Source organism: Gallus gallus, chromosome 3 (genome assembly GCF_016699485.2).
Source record: "Gallus gallus isolate bGalGal1 chromosome 3, bGalGal1.mat.broiler.GRCg7b, whole genome shotgun sequence".
NCBI lineage: Eukaryota > Metazoa > Chordata > Aves > Galliformes > Phasianidae > Gallus > Gallus gallus.
In genome coordinates this window covers 79,273,230-79,293,593 of record NC_052534.1, presented here as the reverse complement: position 1 = coordinate 79,293,593, position 20,364 = coordinate 79,273,230, and the positions used below count along the sequence as shown (strand labels likewise).

The following is a 20,364-nucleotide window of genomic DNA, read 5'->3' as shown; positions in this document are numbered from 1 at the left end:
ATCTCATTCAACGATCTGAATCACAAAGGGTGGCTACTGGTAGTTAGCCATGGCATGAAGTTAAAGTTTCCTCAAAAATTATGGTGTACAGAGCATCAAAACTACAATGAATTAATGTTACCAGAGCATCAAGACTGACCTAAACAATGACTTCTGAGAGAGAATCCTTTCCGTTTTTCTAATTGAGAAAAATGATTTCTCCCAGTTTAATCAGAGATTCTTTAGAGAAGGAAGAAAGAGATCCAAGGCAACAGGACTTTTGTGTTAAAACATTACATTTTTACAACTGGCTGCTCACAGCTATTTTCATTCCAGTGAAATCATCCAGGCATAAAGTTGTTACTGTTATTACAGTTAATATTTCACTACAGTGCTTCAAGGGATATTTTTTTCACAACAGTCTTGATGACTGTGATATGAAAATTACTCTTAGTTTTTATACTTCTGAAATGAAAATGTGCCACAGTAATATCTGTCACAAAAAGCAACCAAACATTCACTTCATATGTGACCGTTTTTCACCCAGAAAAGGATACAGATATCTTAATCTCAAAAGCTGTGTACTTAATAACACAGTCATCTCTTTTAAGAGACCAGAGATGTACAATTTATTTTGAAATTAAAGAGATAATAAACATTATTATCAGGCAACAATCAAGTACTGATAGCAAAGCTCTGTCAATAACACTGTCTGAAGTTTCAATTAAATGAGGTGAAAAAATGGTCACAGTTGAAAAAACCTAACAACTGTATTATAATCAGTCTTCTCATTCTCAAACACTCACTGGATATTCAAGGAGATCCACCGGCTGCCGAAATGGTTCAGAGTCTTCACACTGAAAAATGAGATTCAGCAGCTCCTGGCACTGCTTCTTCCATGATTGAATGTCATATGACTGAGCTCTATTACGTAGCCGCCTCTTTGGCTGATGATCCTGAAATGACAATATTGTCTGGTGTTTATTCAATAAACCATCTCTCTTTTTACAAAATCAGAAGTAGAGGGTACCCTGCAGGACACAAATTCTAATTAACTAATTAGTAACATGCAACAGAATCACAGAACTGTAGCGGCTGGAAGGGACCTCCAGAGAACATCAAGTCCAACCCCAAACAGCACACGCAGAAATATTTTTACACTGAACAACTCAGGAGAGTAACTTCAGTCACAATAAATTCAAAACTTTCCAAACGATGAGATTACACAATTAAAGACATCCAATTTTAAATCCAATTCGTTTACAAAGACATTTCATATTATTTGATGCACTATAAACAGCAAAACATGATTTTACCTTTCTTTTTCTAGTGGAAGTTCCTGGCACATTTGTATCTTTCTCTTCTTCCTTTGAGCAAGATAATGAGTTGCATAAAAATGTTAAAAAAATATAAGCACAGATGAGTAGGTAAGTTCTTTCATATTTCACCTCGTAGTTTGAGACTTAGCAATTCTATCCATGTCTCTCTAGAAAGCATTCTGTGTGACCGTCAGTTTTGAGAATCTCTCAGAAGTCTAAGAAAAAGCTCTCTGCACTACAGGAAGAGAGGATGCTGGATTTCTACCAGTTTCCCAGCTAACAAGAAACATCTAATTGGCAATATACCCTACTGTATTACAGTGACCGAACAAAGTACTTTTGCATCAAGTGAGAAAGATGCTTCAATCTCATTTCTCCCATCTAGCAATGCCAATGTACAAGACACAACCACTTACCTCATCAGAGTCAGACAACACCTTCTTCTTCATTGCATTGTATAATAGAATGATGTCATAGCAACTCTGGTCTCTGTACAGAAAGAAATACATGCTAGCGTTATTTTCTGTCTTCATCTATGGAAACAACTATATTTTGCATAGAGTAAGGACAATATTTATTAAGTCATACTTAAATGATGAAGTGTTTAGTGCCTTAGGAATACTGAGAGGACCACATTAATAAGAAAAGCTAATCTACTGCTCAAAAGCTGCAAAATATTTTCTATATTCCATGAAATACAGAACGCTTAACAGTGACATTTCAAAATGAAAAACCATAATCCCTTACCATGAGCTTATTAGCATTAGGAAAATCTATTATACCTCATAAAGGGCTTTGGAGCCTATTCAGCTTTATAAGAAACACTTTACATGTGTCTCCAGTTCACTTAAATGAGTATATTAATAGGCACAAGTTATAGACCATTATTAAATGAAAATATCCATGTGTTGCAGTAATTTAGGTAAGTCAATTAAAAACACACACTTTTAATAACAGCAGCGTGCTTAATTAATCAAAGGAAAAGAAGCTATGTAAACTTTATGTAAAGCTTATATCTTTATGATAAAGACATTAAAGAACTAAAGTTACTAACAGTGAAGCCTTTCAGGTGTGTATCTGTTCCTAACGGTGGGTTTCACTAAAACTTTAGCATCTGAAGCAGTTAAGTATTTTTCGCTGTTTTTGCCAGTGTCAGAAATCAAAGGCACTGCAAACCTCAGAGATTTGTGTGTGATTACAGAAGTCTTAGATTTTCAAGTAAGTGATATAATTCTAATGTTTTTAAAGGAACATACTAAAATTTTGTTCAACTAACGAAGCACCTTGCCATTTTTACCATGTAAAAGCAGACGCATTGACTGCCTAAAAGCAAATCAGGACAGCGGGCATAATAAGCTCTAGGAAACTTTAGACTGCAAACAGTCATGAAAAAGGTTTGAGACTGTTTCTATTGACTAACACGCCTCCAATTTTTATTTTGTACATCAACCACCACTTTCAGGAACATTCAGCTGTAAACATTTTAGAATTAAATTCCCAGTTATACTAAGAAAGGCAGTAATAAAATTAAATATATCCATAATTCCATGGATACTTAGACACATTTATCATCTAGTAAAAAGTCTCCAGTCAGTGTATTATAAAATGTCATCTTGTTTTGCAACCCAATGTACTCTTCTTTTGTCAGCAGAAACTTTCTTTTTTTCTGCCCTAACTGCAGACAGCTGGCTAATTGAAGCAGTAGAACCACTTCTCTGTAATTTGTATTACAAAGAGCTAAGTACCTTGGTAAGAGACAAGAGATGTACTAAGAAACTCACTTTATGAAGTGTAGCAGAAGATCTGTGACAAATTTGGCAGACTTGACAATAGGACTTCCAGGTTCATTAAATGTGCGAGTATTATGTTCTATGTATCTGACTTCCCACATTAATGAAGAAAGTCGTCTGTGTAAGAGAGAGGAGGAGTCAAGATCATGGAAAAAAAAAAACAACACAGTATCAAACAGACTACATTTCTAACAATGGATTATAAAAGAGGAGAAAAAGCCTCATATTCTTCCACTGTATTATCCTGTTTATCTTCTGACATAAAATCAGAAAATGTATACACTCAGACACATTACCCTACATGACCAGCAGAAAGCAGCTTCCTCAGGCTTCCTGTTCTCCCACGTCCTGCAGGACATCATATAGACAGGCTGCACCCCCAAGAAAGATTCAGCTGTAATGCTTTAGCTATTACTAATCTTTTATGATATAAATAACCCAGTGTGTATCACTTCTTAAGTCACAGTTGAGAAATACCAAAATTGTAACAATGAAAATGTATTAAAAGTACACATCTTATTCTAATAGGTGGCAATGAACAGAATTCCTCACATAGCTCTGATTTAATAACCTGACTAAGGAATAGTCACAATATTGTGACAGTGTATAATCTAAGCAAAACAAGCGTGTGTGTTGGGGGTGGGGGGGGAGGGATGGGGGGCGGGTAGAAACACACTGGCATTCTAAGACTCTTGTTTCAGAAGAGGAATCATGCCCTAAGGGCAGGCCTCATGAAAAGCTACTGAAGACATCACAAGTAATCTGAACTGCCGTTCCTGTACACGTTAAAGGAAAATAATTCAGTGGAATACACAAGGCAGTACTCATTAACTAACCAAGCTCAGGCAATCCTACAAACTTGTAAAAACCAATTTACTGAAGAAGCTGTGCCAATGACCAAAAACAACTGATGCTTTTGATAAAAGGAAACAAACCCAAGCGACTGAAAACTCCTTGCTACTGCTTGTACTGCGGCAGTACATTAGAAAAGCCAAAGTTAGATTATCATACAATTATCATGGAACCAGATATATGTGCATTATGGCATTATAAAATATAAAACCCAAGCAACCTTTAAAAAATGAAAACGTGATTTCCATTTAGAGTACAATCTCCAGTCAGTACACGTGAAATTCTATGAACTAACTTTGAAATTTGGCACAAATCAACATGCTGTTGAATCATAGAAATGTTTGAGTTGGAAGGGACCCTTAAAGATCAGCTTGTCCGGCTCCCCTGCAATGAAGAGAGACACCTACAGCTACACCAGGGTCCTCAGAGCCCTGTCCAGCCTGACCTTGCATGTCTCCAGAGATGGGGCATCCACCACCTCTCTGGGCAACCTGTTTCAGAGCCTCACCACTCTTACTGTAAAAAAGCTTTTTCCTTATATGCCATCTAAATCTCCTCTCCTTTTAGCTGGGAACCATTTCCCCTTGTTGTATTCATCTGAATAGGACAAAAGCATTAGAGGGAGACTTAATTGCAAACCATAAATTTTCCAAGACAAAACAGGAAAAAAAGTATTTTAAGGGAACATGCTCCTTAATGGATAACAGTTTTACTGGAAATAAAATACACTGATTGCAATCACAGTTTAGGGGAAAAGTCAAAATCACGTAAAAAAGCTTAAAAATTACTTTTGTTGCTGTCCAACCATTTAGAATTTCAGGGCCAATAATTTAGTAAACTATGTTCCAGTGCATGTTTTAAAGTGATAATACAAGATTTAAAATCAAACAAACAGAAGTACATTATGACAAAAACACTTTACAGATGTCTAAGGTTTCTCCCATTAAAAAATATCAGATGCAAACTTATTCAAATCTCACATGACATAAAACAAGAATTTACATCACATAGCTGTAAAATGCATTTTGGTCAAGAGATGTTCAATCTCTTTAGTTTAGAAGATTAGGCAAATAGAAAAGCACACCTGTGCAAATTTCCAAGTAGGGCATAACAAGACTAACAGCTACCAAAACCACAGTTGGCAGTATTTCACAACAGTAACTGAGACTTGGATCTAACCTGTAAAATCTGCTTTCCAGTCTTTGTTTAATGGTACTCAGGTCTGTGGGATATGCCACAACAGTGCAATACATTGGGTAAGCTTGAAGGTCCACAGGAGCCACAAATGCAGATGCAATATCTACACAGAAACCAAAAGAAATCCAAGTTACATACCACAAAAACAATCAGAGTTCCAAGAATTTCAAAGTTTCCTCCTGCAACATATGCTATTTTTTCATGTTTGAAACACATGGCACTTACCCAAAATCAACAGTAGTAACCATGCTAGACACTCTGAACAATTTGTAGTATGCTGCCAGTACAAGTGCTGCATTGCCTACCCATCCTGTTATGCATGAAGCACCATGCTCTTCAGAGACACAGCAAGTGAATGCAAAATATACACACTTGAAAAGCAATTTTAAACATATAAATCACACACATAAGATATGCAATACAGCATTATTATTTACAAGACACACTCATTCCACTTAGTTTTATATTGCCACTCTCTCAACTCAAACAAAACAACTCATTAAATTCTCACCATAAAAGTCATTGTAGTATTTTGATCTCATTAAGATATGGGGAAAAGCTATTCTCAGTATAAAACAGAAATACAATCCTCCTGTCTTGACCAAATGGCAAAGAAGCTATTTCATACTGATCCACCATAAAGCCAAAGACCACTGGGCAATTTAAGTCTATACACCTGGCACAAATTTTGTTTGTTCTTTTTTCCCCCCTGTGCTAAGAAGCATCATGTCTGCTTAGACATCATTCTAACATTTCAAACCTCAAAGGAAAATAAAAGAGAAAAGCAAAGAACACCTTTAAAGTAACTCTCCAATGTTTTTTAAAAACAGAAACTCTCTTCTTCTAAAAGCTGTTAACTTTCTCTTACAAATGTTCGAGCAACAGCTACTTTGGACCAATATGTACCACGTATGCTATAGTTAAGTCCCAAACTAAGTAGCATGTCATACAAAAACCACAAAAAAAGTGAAACTATTACTCTTATATACATATGTAACACAGTGAAAACAATCAAAACTTCCTTTCCTTAAAAATTTTTAAATGTAATTCTGTAATTTGGATTAGTGCATTACATATAAATTTTATTTCTTTTGGAAGCAAAAGGAAGCTTCTTATAACACCAAACGAGTCGTAGTGTAGGATACTCAAGAGTCAGAAGAATTTCAGAAGTTAATAGTTTTGTAGGATTTTTGAACATAAGTAATTCAAAATCAGAACTGTCTTTGGCAACCTATATATATGTAATTTACGGCCATTGTTACCCAAAGATCTGAGACTGCTGACTTATCACAGAATATACAAACATTTGTGATTCAGCCTGTATTTCACTGATGTATCTCCAGCTCACACACCCATCATATAAATGTTGTAGTGATGTGTTTAGTGTTTTAACAATTACCTTTTCAAAAGCTGCCTTCTACTTCTAAAGAGTAATTGTTCTACATCCAAATAGCAAGTGGCTTTTCATAAGTTAATCAATTACTTTATCCTCAATATTTGCTTTTACAGAACTTCTCTTCTGTTTTTTTCAGACACAACTAAGGCGATGTGGGGGAGAAAAGTGGAGTTAAAACAAGGCTAACACAGGAGAAACCTAGACATTGGTATCCGTTCTCTAAGTATATATGAGGTTTTTTTTCCCCCTATCTACCTATAGCACAGTTAATATTCTGTGTAACATAAGGCTGGCACTTCTAACCCTACTAAGTAATTTGAGTAGCTAACATAAAAATCAAGTACTTGTTTTTACCATGCAAGACCCAACCCCCCCTCACATATGTCAAGATACCAAAAATATAATAATTGCCTTTTAAAATTAGGAGAAAGTTCAGGTTTTTGTATGTACTCACTATTCAAAAATTTTAAATGTGCAATGATAGAGTTCTGTTCCATTTAATCAAATAGAAGGTGAGTTATTGTTATTATTATTTTGCAACATCAGCAGTTACTGATTTTTGTAATTTCAGATGTATACGTGAGCGTAGGTCTGTAAAACATAATGCAAAAATGCTTTCTATAATATTCAAGACTTACCTAGAGTCATGAGTTGGTTTATGCCTGCAATAATTCTGTCACACTCCTGGTCTCGCGTCCTCGAGCCCCACTCTCCATCCAGAGGTTTATAGAGCAGTGTTCTGCGCTCTTCGTCTGTTAAAGGAACACTAGTTCCCAGTTCTTCTGGAAATACAGCTAGAATGTAACATGAAAATTCAATGAAAAACTCATCTTTGTACCTTATGAAATATACGCATCTACACAACTAAGAAAAATTAACTCAGAATATAGATCATCATTCCACTAATCAAGACAAACACATCGCTTTTGTATTAAAAACATTTTGAGTAAATCATTCAATATCCTTTCTATTGTTGTATTTTAAATTTAAATCTTTATGATGCAATTTGGAGTGCAAATCCTCCATTACACTAGTTTTACTACCTTCCAAATAGCTAACTGCAGAATTTTACAACCAATTAGGGTAAACTTCTGTCATAATTAAAGTTTATGTTTGTTTCTTAAAACCCCAAATTCTTGGTAATGCAGCTAGAATTTGTTGTGGATGATTTTCAGACAGAGCTTAAGACAATGGTATTGACGTTAGACACTGAAACAGTCTTCACGGAGGGATTCAACCACAGAGGGATTCAACCCTGCCAATTTTCTCAAGTCAAATACTAAAAGCAGAACTTGTGAGCAAGCAGTACAGATACAAATTCAGATATCTGCTTGCTGTAGTTATTTACTCCAGACATGTTATCAGTCTAGTTTTTGACTTATAAATAAGTACCACCAACTAAAAGAAGGGTTGAAATGAAATAAAAAGTAGAAATGAAATATGTACAGCTTGAAAGAACGAAGAATGTATGGTTACTTGTGGGTGATAAAATTAGCAAATGTTTCCCATATAATAGGAAAAAGAAGAAAAAAATGCTGATTTTACCTTGCTTTTTAACCAGACCTTAATAAAATCATCAAAACATTTGAGTAAAGAAATACAATATCCTGTCCATGGCCTGTGAACAGTGCCCCTGCTGTACTGCCCACTCTGTTGCATGTTTATCTACCACAAGCTCTGGATCAAACAGGCAGCAAAGCCTACTATTATCAAATGCTCTCACTGGTGCATGTTGAGACTTCAATACACCTGCAAGCATGCCAATAGTTCTAAGAATAGGCAGCTTAAAGCTGACATGGGACATAGGCTTATCTTCAAACCTCTCCAAATGCATAACAAGTAAACTGCAATGGTACGCTGCCTACTAAGAGTTTTTGCAACATTCCTGGCTATTTCTATACACTTTGTTTATGCCTGCTTTTTTCCTAAGGGAATAGTGTCAGTTCATTTATCTTTGTCCATATTTAGTTTGATAATTACCAATGTTCTTTAAATGCAATGGTTTGTGGGCCTTCCCTCCACTCCTTAAGAGGTGAAATTGTACAACATTTTTTTACTTCTTTATATACACTCTTAAAGCAAATGAAATTATTAATGTACCATACCATTAGTTGGTATCAGCTCCATGTCCCAAGGACTCATCTTCTCAGTATCTCCATTATCCCAGCTTAAAAAATAACCACATTTAAATTACTAATATTGCTTAAAGTAATTTAATGTTTGTAACATAACTTATTTAGATTTAATAGACTATTGTAATAAACTGGTACAGTGAGATGCATGACTGAATTTAATGAGAGGAATTTGCTCAGTCAATACGTCAAATGAAATATTTAATTACAATAGATTGAAGATAAGTTTGCTAACCAGACATTGTAGCACTGAAATAAGCTATCGGGATAATCGGGCTGAAGAGGTTCCTGGCTTTCAATTGTTCCAAACCACCAGGCATCATCTATTACTGATCTGAAGCGGTCACCTAGGTAAGAACACAAAATAATTTCATCAGTACTGGGCACTTTACTCCTCTGAAGAAAATCAGTTTACAGATACCTTCAGCTTGCTCATGAATAGATGGATCCCTTTAAACGCTTGCAGCATCAACAGACAAATACGAACCACATCATTTAAAGAAACAAATGAAAAAGCCAACCACAATGAAACTCTTAAATTCTTTCTGAAGGTTGCCTTTAAATCAAAATGAAGCAGTTAAGAATGGGTATAAATAAAAACAATTAATGGTTTGCAAATACAATTCCATGACCCTTCATATATGAACTTATTTCTTAATTTCACACAAAACTAGGACATTGCAATGTTGCACCTTTAAGACTAACATCTACTTGCATTAAACGCCACATGCTATCTTAAAATAACTACACACTGACACATCTGTACAGGGAATACTTTTACATGCTGCTGAGCTCATTCTCCTTGGTTTCTGAAGTGTTTTTCAGCTATGTGCATAAACAATTTCCAACTGCAACTCAGAGGTTCATTTCCTTTATTCTGCAGGCAATCTGACTGATAGAAGAATTTAATTTATTAAAGATTCCTCAAAAGGTTTGCAGAGTCATTTAGGATGACTTGAAATGGTTCACTATCGCAATGCAATCGTAGATCTAAGCAAAAAGGTCAGAAGCATTATTTAGAGAATTACACATCAGACTATAAGGAACACACATCATCCTAATTTTTAACACTTTCCATAAAATACGCCAGAGAATTTAGAAACAATTTTAGTGAAGCATTTACTTCACTCAATCCAAGAACAAAGATCGTTTAAATTACCTGAGATTCCAAGAGCTGTACACTCTCGTTTTCAACAGATTTGAGGACTACGCACACGACTTTCTAACCTTCTGCAATGCTTTTTTCCCCCTCCAATAAACACACATAAAGGAAAAAGCCCACAACTTTCTGCTCAAATGCTTGCTGCAGTGGTCTGAATTATTAACGACTACATATATTTTCAAGTTGTTCTGCTTTCTTTGCTGCCCTCTTTTTTTTTTTTTTAATGGATTGCAAGTATATATAACAAATACAAAACTTCCATTCAGTGCTAAGTGCGCTGAAAGTAACAGAACAAAGTAATTCATACCAGCAAAATCTGAAATGCAATATCCAAAATGAAAATAAGGGTTGACACTACAGGAACAGAGTGGCCTGAAGAGCTCTTAAAGAACAGTCTCCCTACATGGCATTCCCCAGAGATCAGTTTTAGCAAGAGACATGAGTAGGCATGATTGTGAGTGCCTTCGTGGTGCTGAGCATTAAGCAGTTCAAAAGCACATAAAGTAATATATACCAGCTGTCTCTCCACATTTTTTCAAGAGCCACAGCATTTCTATCGACCGAATGCTAAGGTAAGAAAAGCACATAATTGAAAATGTTCACAGACAGATCCCTTCGACCATTATTTTGCCCTCTGTGTGATCTCATCTGTGGGATACAAGGAAGCTACCTACGTAGACATTAGAACAAAAATTCTTATTAAAAGAGGGACTTAATATAATTTTCCAAAACTGAATATCACCAGATAATGTCAGCTTGGTGGAATTATAAAATATATGCTAAACTTACGGTGGGTGCTATCCAAGAGATATGTATGCCTACCTGTCTTAGATGAATAGCAAATGCTCAAGGAATCGTAGCAGAATATGTTTTAGCACAAATATTAGTATTCTAGTTCAACCAGAAGACAATGAGATGCAATAAATACATGCCTGAGTAGAAAGAGAAACCTATCACTCCTCAACCTTTATAAGCGTATTCTCTTAAGGACTGATACACTTAAGTCACAGGAACCTTCAGTATTAAAAAATATAAATAACATATAAAAGCAAATATGTTTCCTTTTCACCACCACCAGAAAAAATCCCAAACACACACAAAAAATAAAAACCCACAACCCACCACCAAGGATCGTTATTGGCTAAGAAATAAAATGTTTTAATTACTTAGAATGAAGCCAAAATATTTAATATTCAGTGATTCTTCTAAGAGTAGATATAAAAATATTCATCCATAGGCTGTGACAGAAACCATAGAAAAATAAGAAATGATAGCAATGGTAGTGCTGAGAGGTCAAACTAGCAACTGCTCAGAACATTTTTATATTGTGTTCTACACTGCAACAAAATAATGCAGTGTTTGTTCCAACTACATTAAGTACGTACTAGGAAAATACCCATAGTGTCAAGAAGAGACCAGGGTAGCACTCCAGAAGACTCCTGGAAGAGCTGTAACAATTTCAGCATCAGTGTCTTTCCTACCACTGCTTTAGTGTTTCATATAGTCTCACAAAAGGAGACTATTTTAACACTATTCTTAGCACCCAGAAGAGGAACTGAACAATGAACCCTGAAACACAGTTGTTTGAGTTATGAACTTGCATTCATCAGTAACAACCTGAGACTTACATTATTTACCCAGAAATCTTGACAAAAAGTTCTGGAACTTAGAAAAAATTGCTTTTTGCATAGTTGTGAATCTTTCCACACTTCAGGTTTCTCAAAATATAATTGTCAGCCTAGGGAGGAGATGCTACCTGTCCTCATAGCCTTGAGAGTAAAAAGGCTAACAGCCTGAATTCCCTACACTACCTCTAGATTTGTCACACAGGCTATTCACATGAGACATGGCAGTCATTCTTTAACTGCTGCCACAGTCTTGTGGAAACATATTTATAGCATGGCAAAGGAGAAGACCACAGATCAACACCTACCAAGAAACAGCAAAGCGCGGTGACATTCTAATAAGCTTGTCTCTTAAGGGATCTTCATAAAATATTGATCTTGAATGAAGAAATCAAGGTATATTTTCCTAATGGTTTAGAAGCTGTGAGTCTTCACCATTTTCCCTTAGATTTGTCCTTTTGAAGATCATAATGTGTGATAGGATATGGAACTTGATTAATATGACATGATGTAAGTTGTATTTATATACACCATTGACCTTCTTGACCACCTGGGCACACTGCTGACTCATATTCAGCCAAGTGTTGATCAGCACCCCCAGGTTCATTTCTTCTACAATATCTTCCAGCCACAGATGGCCAAAAAAGCCAATGGCGTCCTGGTACGTATCAGAAATAATGTTACCAGCAGGAGCAAGGACGTGATTGTCCCCCTGTACTCAGCACTGGTGAGGCCGCACCTTAAGTACTGTGTCCAGTTTTGGGCCCCTCACTGTAAGAAAGACATCAAGGCCCTGGAGCATATCCAGAGGAGGACAACAAAGCTGGTGAGGGGTCTGGAGCACAGGCCTTATGAAGAGCGGCTGAAAGAGCTGGGACTGTTCCATCTAGAGAAGAGGAGGCTCAGGGGAGACCTTATTGCTCTCTGTAACTACCTGAAGGGAGGTTGTAGAGAGCTGGGGGTCAGCCTCTTCTCTCATGTGACTAGTGATAGGACTAGAGGGAATGGCTTCAATCTGCACCAGGGAAGGTTCAGGCTGAACATTAGGAAATACTACTTCTCTGAAAGGGTGTTCAGGCACTGGAATGGGCTGCCCAGAGAGGTGGTGGAGTCGCCGACCCTGGAGGTGTTCAAAGAGCGTTTGGATGTTGTGTTGAGGGACATGGCTTAGCGAGAACTATTGGTGAAGGGCAAATGGTTGGACTGGATGATCCTGTGGGTCTTTTCCAGCCTTCGTGATTCTATGATTCTATATATTGCTAATGCACACACATACTCAATTAGGATGTCATAATTTACAAAGGACAGGATATCAATTCACCTCTCCTGGCAGAAAAACCCAGTAAGAAACAATCAGAAAGAGCTTCTTACATCCAGCTGTTCCACTTGTTCAGGTTACCTAGCTACAATGAACTTAGGAGAGGACATCAAAAAGGAAACAGTGACCTCAAGACTAAAAATGCAGCATATTTGCAGAAACATGTACTATACCAACTGTTACTGAACAGTCAATCAGATATACCATCATGTTGTTGCATTAAAATCTTCCCTTCTTCTATATGATGCTTTGCCTGAAGTGGTAAAAAAATAAAATAAAATAATGCCACCAAGTTGACTAGGAAGTAGATCTGACTGGAGCACATGCCAATTACAAACATTCTCCACTATCCAACGCTTCACTAAGACAAGTAAAAAAAAGATATGAAGGCTATTTTCTTTGAGCAGTCAAGAGATTATAATTTTCAAATGTTTGAAAAAGTGTTTCTGTATTTCTAGAAATAAGCAGGTCTGAAAGAACTGGAAAAAAATATTCTAGTAATAACTTAGTTGAAAGATGGTCTTCAATGTAAAAAATGGAAAGAAAGGCAATACATGGGATAAAAGTTGTCAGTTACCAATAAACATCATATTTCTGAAAAGGTATTCTTCATTCCTAAACACATAACTGAGATTTGCTTTGCACCTTCTTTCACAAATCACCTTCAGAATTCTGTTTGCTTGCCTGTTGCTTCAGTCAAGGACAAAGTGACATTCCACATGCAAATATGGCCAGAGCTTATCCTTCAATTCCAGTAAAATATAAGAATTTATATACCACAACCTACCTTTAAATTAGTTACCGTGAGAAGGAGATGTGAAAATAATCAATCAAAAAGACCCAGAAACCCCACACAACTCACCTATATTCCATCGTCTATGTTTTGCATCATCAAATTGCTGCCTCAAAACTAGGAAGTCTATGACATCTGGCATGTCATGGTACCTAAATACAATAGAACACACAACTAATAAGTAATAAAAATCATGAAATAAGGCACTTATGTAATAATTCAACACTTTGACTTCAAACCTTCAAAAACTACAGTTCTAGTCACTGATTTTTAAAACAATCCAGAATTACGAAAAAAAGGTTCCAATTTGAATATAACAGTGCTTTTCTTACTTCATGGTGAATGATCCTCCAGTTAGTTTACCCGTATCAGGGTCAAGAAAAGCTAGTTTAAGACAGCAGAGAGTAGGCAATCCCACTTCATACTTAATCCCAACTATTTTCATCAACTCTTGCTCCTGGAATAAACAAAATGCTGTATTAGTTATCCTTAACTTCACTGATGGTACAACTTTCTGAAACATGACAATATGAGTGTACCAAAATTACCAGATTTCAGCCAGCACATGTCAAAAAATCCAGTATTTAATTCTGTATTGTAACTTGTTTGAAATATATTTTGCTATGAGATATAAGTGAAGGAAAAATAAAATCAGACTAACTGATATTTGCTCAAATAATTCAAGGAAGAAGTACAGCTTAAGGTATGATTTAATTTGGCTTTTTGTCAACTGATTACTGGTATTCCACATCATAGCATCACGTAGTGCACTGGAGCATTAACACTTTAACTCCCAGTGCACTACATGATGCATAATCATCATAAAACCATGACACTTTTAGGTTAAATTTTTCCCCTTACATATATCTTAAGATCCCAATATTAGGAACATCTGTATCAAGAATCTTCTTCCAGTTAGTTTCCAAAATTCCTTTTTATATTAAGATACCAAAGGAAAATGAAAAAGAAATCGTACCCGTAATTCCATTTTATGCCATGGTTGTTTTTTGGGATTAATACTATATATTTTGTTCTTCTTAGCCATTACAACATATGCTTCATGACCTTGTCGGAAATAGTAGACCTTAAAGAGAAACGAGACAGTTATCTGACTAAGATTTTGAGTAATCAGAGTGCTAGCGTACTGCTGTCATACAATGTATGCACTCCCTCTTTTATCATCAACTACTTTGCTGCTTGTTTTTCCTGCATAAGTCACAAGTTCTAAAAAGAAATTAAGAGGACAAACAAAGCAGGTATCATAAAAACTCTTCTGCTTAGGAAAAAAAAAAACAGTAGGAAAGGATTTACAACACCATTTTCAATATGAGCAAAACACCCTAAATTACATGTGAAATCAGAACATCAATAGCAAGACCCAAACCATCCATTTATCACCACACTATAGCACAATTCCATGACAGTAAGAAATTCCAGTAATCCACTTGCTTACTCAACACAGTAAGACAGTCCTAAGGTGACAATCAAGTATCACTAAATGGAGTGTATAGTTAATTGCACCATTTTTGAACAAGAAATACATTGGCTATTCTATTGGGAAGATCTTTACTTCCATACCACCAGATAAACAGCCTAACAAAGACAAGAACAAAAATAGGAATTTTAAGCACTTAAATTATTTCAAACATTTGCCACTACAAACTTCCACAAGTCAGAATCTAGAGTTTTAATAGAAATTGGATGAACATTTCTTGTTATAACCTACTGCTGTAATAAAGATGTAAAAAAAAAAAGAAGTCATCATGGAATGTAGTAGGATGAAGGAGCAATAGCTTAAATGCAAAGGCTTAATACAACAAACAAAGCAGAGGAAATGGCCCTCAGTAAAACTACCATTGTTTTTCCACATGCTTCACAAAACAGTTGTATCACAAAACACTGTAGAGAGCATCTGGCAAGCTTCTACATTGACTGTTACTGAATTTTCTTAATGTCCTATGGCATTTTTTTTTCCTTTGACATAGAGAAGGACTTCAGCTTTACTTCACATCATAGATGTTTTATGCCCTTACATTTCAGGGTACTTGACATGCACAATAGCCTCAAAGAACCTAACTGGCAAGAAAAGGAACTGTTTCTTGCTACACACTCTCACTTAGAGGCATAGGCTGCAAATAATTCCTTCTACACTTACTGTTGCCGGTAAGCCTCTACACAAATACACAGTTAATAACAATGGATTTTATTTTTATTTTTTGTTTTGTAAATTGCTCTAAGCACTGCTCCATCAACAATTTAGGAAGTCATCTGTGGAAAAAAGACTTTGTGCCCTTTCTCAGGGAATTATATTTTTAACCTTAATCAATTACTTCCTCTGGATGTTGGTGTTAGTGCCTGGGCATAAATGTTCTTTATCACATGAAGAGCAAACATTGCAGAGATCTGTGCTGTATTTGGGCAATCAGACAAACTGAACTACAGTCTCATCTCTGTTGTATGTTTCCGACTGTTCCTCCAGACACGACAGGACTCTAATCGGCAGTATGCAAAAAGGAAACAGGGTTGCTATGTTCTATTCTTATGCACTGAATATAACTAAATACAACTCTACTGTTGTTTCTTGTTTGCACAGCTTTAAGAAAACAAATCTGTAATCTCTCTCCTTCCAAGTCTTATAAAACATATCAACCAGCCCACCAAAACGTTCACAAGCCTCAAGACCTCTTTTTTGATCACATTTCTCTAATTTAAATCTATCTCTTGTCTCTGTGGACCTCGAAAGTTACTTTCTAGTGAAAAGAAAGTATTCATCATCCTAAAAACAAATCTGGGAGAAGCAAGTATCAGAGAGAGAGAATTTCAGACTGAGCAACTCCATTACAAACATTCGCTCTATCAACGCAACTACTCCCACTTCCTAGGCACAGGATAGGAAATTCCCTGTTCACCAGCACAGTTTTTTCAGCAGAAGAATGTAGCTTGCTTACGTATTACTAGTATACCACACTATTCAGCAGGCACCAGACCAAATACAGGAGTTTATTTTACTTTACTGGTATGGTAAGCCTTCTGGTAATGTGGTAATGATGAATCCCTGGCTACTTCACTGTATCCAGAAGGTATCTGGCACCAAATGTATTTGTTAGGACTCAATCTTTTGAAAAGCACTGTCTCCAAAGCACATTTGCTAGGCAGTCTAAGTACCTAAGCATTTTCTCTATCTGAAACACTGACTTGAACAGCTACTCCTCTCAGGCTCAAATAATTACTACATAGTTATGCTGCAAACTGGATTCATTAAAAGCACAAGTAAAAATTTTCATGTGCAACCCCTGGTTCAGCTTCTAAGTTGGTACCTATGAACAGCTGCAGCTCAGAAACAAAAGTTCCATAAATGTGTCATAAGGAAAGCCACATGCTGAATGCAGTAGAAGCAGCAATGTTATTGCAACAGCATGGAATAAAAAGGTCAAGACAAAGCAACACCATGTGCAAAACATTTTAAGTACAGGAAAAACTTTTAGAAGCTAAAGCAAATTTAGGCTAATCAAAGAATGTTTTGAAGAAAATCAAAAGTATTCCAATAATAAATGGCATTAAAACTGTGGGGAAAAAAAAAAAAGCAGATTTTCTAAAAAGGCAAAAACAAGCTGAAAGAAAAAAGAATACAGGGGAAAAGCTACAATACCTCATCCCCCATCTGTGGTACAAATGGGCAACGACGAGGAACAGTGTCTGTAATCCATGCTGAAGGCAGCCATTCTTCCAGTGTCAAGCCATTTTCTGCCAGAACTCCTACGGCCAGCCTCTAAAGAAAATGCACACACAAGATTAGAGTAAAATAACATTTAGGGCAACCCCATGTTTTGAGAAGCGCTTCATTACAAACTGACTGCCAATTCTCTAATATATTTAATGTAAAAAGGAACATGTCAGCATGGATGAACGTGACTTAGCCAAAACCAAAAGTATTAACAATTTAAAGATTTTTTTTAATAACAATCTTTTGTAACAATCATTGAAATTATTAAAAATGAAGTCTCATGCTAACTTAAATATGCCATTCTCTTGAACCAATTAGATAAAATATATACAACAAAAATTGTTAAATCTTAATTCAAAAGCTGCATGTACACCTTGACTTTTAGCTCTTTTTGTATTAAGAATCTATGACCACAAATTTGTATTTAGCAACAAGTTCAGTGAACAAGTTCTCCACTTATCCCTCTCGTTCCTTCTCCTTGTTAAAACTGTGTTTTAAACCACCATCCCTCAAAGATGACATACAGGAAACAGTCAGATAACTCATGAGGCCTGGAAACTATTCTTCATTAGGCCTGATCTGACTAGTGAGATACTGGGTCTTAAGCTGAAAAACCACTCAGGTTTTGTTCTTCAGAAGGTAACGAAGAGAATGGGGAAAGAATCTTTTTTGAGTTTCATGTCTGTCACTGGATGTTTCTGAGTAACAAAATAAGGAAGAAAATCTTCAGTGTTGGTTTCTATACCACTGACCAGTTTATAAAAGCTTTTTATACCAGATGTCTCCAAAATTCCTTCCTGAGAGAAGTCAGTCTGTTAGTCTGCCCTAACACAGAAAAACACTCTTTGATCTTCCTTTGCACTCCTTCACTCTTGTATTAATTTTTAGATTGACTGTCACTGGAGGGGCATTAGAAATGGAAGCACCATTCAAGATCTTGGCATGCAATGCATTAATAGGAAAGAAAGACATTCTTTCTTTAATACTTAATTTCTATAATTTTGTGCCTAGCTACAACGATAGTTCGTACTTCTTTCCTCTTTCTTTCCAGTGGAAAGACCCAAGTTTGAGTCAGATTCACAAAACAGGAAGAACTTCTTATCAGTAAGACTATGAGGTCCCTGTCCAGTCAGGCAGTAGAATCTCTAGCACAAAAAATTCAAAGACTTATCTCTCATGAGTAATGGGTATACTTAATCCTACTTAGGTTCAGAATGAAGGGATGATTTTCTGATACTCCTTTCAGCCTAATATTTTCTTCTGATTCTAGAATGAAGGTCATCTTTAAAATATGAAATATTTAAGTCTGACATTTTTGGATTCGGAGACCTTCGTCATCGCAGTAACTGGGACCAAAATAGATAAGTCCTCCTAAGACACTCAGTTTAGTTTTAATATAAGTGGAAATGCTAGGCTGTTACCTCATTTTATATTTTATAATAAAAGGCTAAACTAGGGCTTGAACCTGCTAAAAAAAAATCATTTTTGTGATATTATGTCATTTTCTGATTTCAGACTGTGTAAATACCAAGATAATATTGGTATTGACCCTATAACTAATGTCCACATACAATAAGCTAAAACTCGTTTAATTAAAGAGTAAGACTGCCACCTAACATCCTGTATGACTTTACTGAAGGTTCATTAATGATAATACATAATGATAATAATGATAATTTAACAGCTAACATGCATGTTGGCTGTTAAATCAGCCTACTATCTATTTGGAGGCAAAATGTGAAACCATGATCTTGAGGTCTAGTCAAGACTCCTGATCTTATAAACTATACCAAAATATGGTTATTTTATCACTTAAATGATATAGTCATTTCCTTAGGTATTGCAAAAATAGAAGCTTTGCACTTATGAAAGCGCTCGGCATCTATCAGATAAATCACTATTGGTTTTCATAAAGAAAGAACAATTTTTTCTGATCGAACCAAACAAAAAGCAAACGTATAATCAAAAACAAAAAAATAACATAAATCACTGAAAGTTTTCATGTGCTGACCTAAAACAGGAGCTACAACAAAGCAAACACAACCCTAACAGACAATAACAAAATCCTGGTCAAGAGAAGTTCTGTTTGACAGAAGCATAGTTGAAATATAATTCAAATATCATACATTGTGGAATCAACAGAAAATGACATGATTGTGCAGACCTAAAGAGAAATTGCAACTAAACGGGGAGACTGTCAGCGCAAATGAAAAAAATACAGGCACACGTAACATCAATACACCTCTCTAAAAGAAATTTATGGTCCAAGACAACACAGTGTTAAGGCCATTAAGTGTTCCTTAAGTGAAATGCTAAATATTTAGAAAGCATGTAATTACAGCAATCTATTGACTTACATGAGTCAGTACTCCTCATTTATTACTGGTAAAAGACACATTTTTAAATTAACATTACTGAATCAGTCATCAAATTCTGTTAGGACACTAAGAATGATCATTCATTAATATACAAAATGCATCTAACCTTCTGTTTTCTCTCTTTGGGTTTTCTCTTCTTTGGTGATGTTGATGGTCCATCTTTCTCCTCGCTCCCTTTCTTCCTTTCCTTTTTAATTTGCTTCTTTTGTTTTTCAGGTCCTTCCTCATCTTCTGAACTACTTTCTGCTTTTTTTGTTTTAAGCTTAGGAATTTTCTTTGGTGGCTGCAGATTGATTCCTGCATCTGCTGTCCAGTCAGAATAATCACTAGAGTAGTCACTACATATGATGTCAAAGAAATAAAGAAATTAAAAAAAAAGAAAACTGCAATATTTTAGAAGTTTAAAAACAGTGCCTAAAACCTATATGCTAACTTCAGTTTAAATGGCAGTAAAACAAAAGCTTTGAAATCGCTCAGTCTTGTAATAATCATCTTCTAGTATCACTAGAATAAACCCATTCATATCTTGGTCAATTCAGATGATAGATTTTAAATTCTGAATGTTATTCTCATGTCTTCTGGCTCTGAAGAGCTTTGAACTAAAGTTAACCAAAAAATTGTACTCAAGAAGCAGCAGTGGCTTGAAACAACCTCAGTCTTTGCTTTTATTTCAAGCTATGGAGCAGCAGAGACAGTCAA

At 35.8% G+C, this 20,364-nt stretch overlaps 1 protein-coding gene and 1 non-coding gene across 3 annotated transcripts in view; both read right to left on the bottom strand.

Moving 5' to 3' along the window:
* Positions 1-20,364, bottom strand: part of PHIP (pleckstrin homology domain interacting protein) — a 104,556-nt gene that overhangs the window by 12,235 nt on the left and 71,957 nt on the right. For both annotated transcript variants that reach the window (XM_040697732.2, XM_040697733.1), the window contains exons 23-35: positions 19,772-20,003; positions 17,213-17,332; positions 14,540-14,647; positions 13,896-14,020; positions 13,633-13,715; positions 8,901-9,012; positions 8,639-8,700; positions 7,172-7,327; positions 5,120-5,240; positions 3,080-3,205; positions 1,715-1,787; positions 1,296-1,346; positions 786-935 (exon numbers count right to left, since the gene is read on the bottom strand). In XM_040697732.2, the coding sequence (XP_040553666.1) occupies positions 786-935; positions 1,296-1,346; positions 1,715-1,787; positions 3,080-3,205; positions 5,120-5,240; positions 7,172-7,327; positions 8,639-8,700; positions 8,901-9,012; positions 13,633-13,715; positions 13,896-14,020; positions 14,540-14,647; positions 17,213-17,332; positions 19,772-20,003 (1,519 nt within the window). The remainder of the gene's footprint in view (positions 1-785; positions 936-1,295; positions 1,347-1,714; positions 1,788-3,079; positions 3,206-5,119; positions 5,241-7,171; positions 7,328-8,638; positions 8,701-8,900; positions 9,013-13,632; positions 13,716-13,895; positions 14,021-14,539; positions 14,648-17,212; positions 17,333-19,771; positions 20,004-20,364) is intronic.
* MIR6670 (microRNA 6670) lies at positions 7,346-7,455 on the bottom strand. Its single transcript, NR_105539.1, has one exon. It is a non-coding gene; the product is annotated as a microRNA 6670 (primary transcript).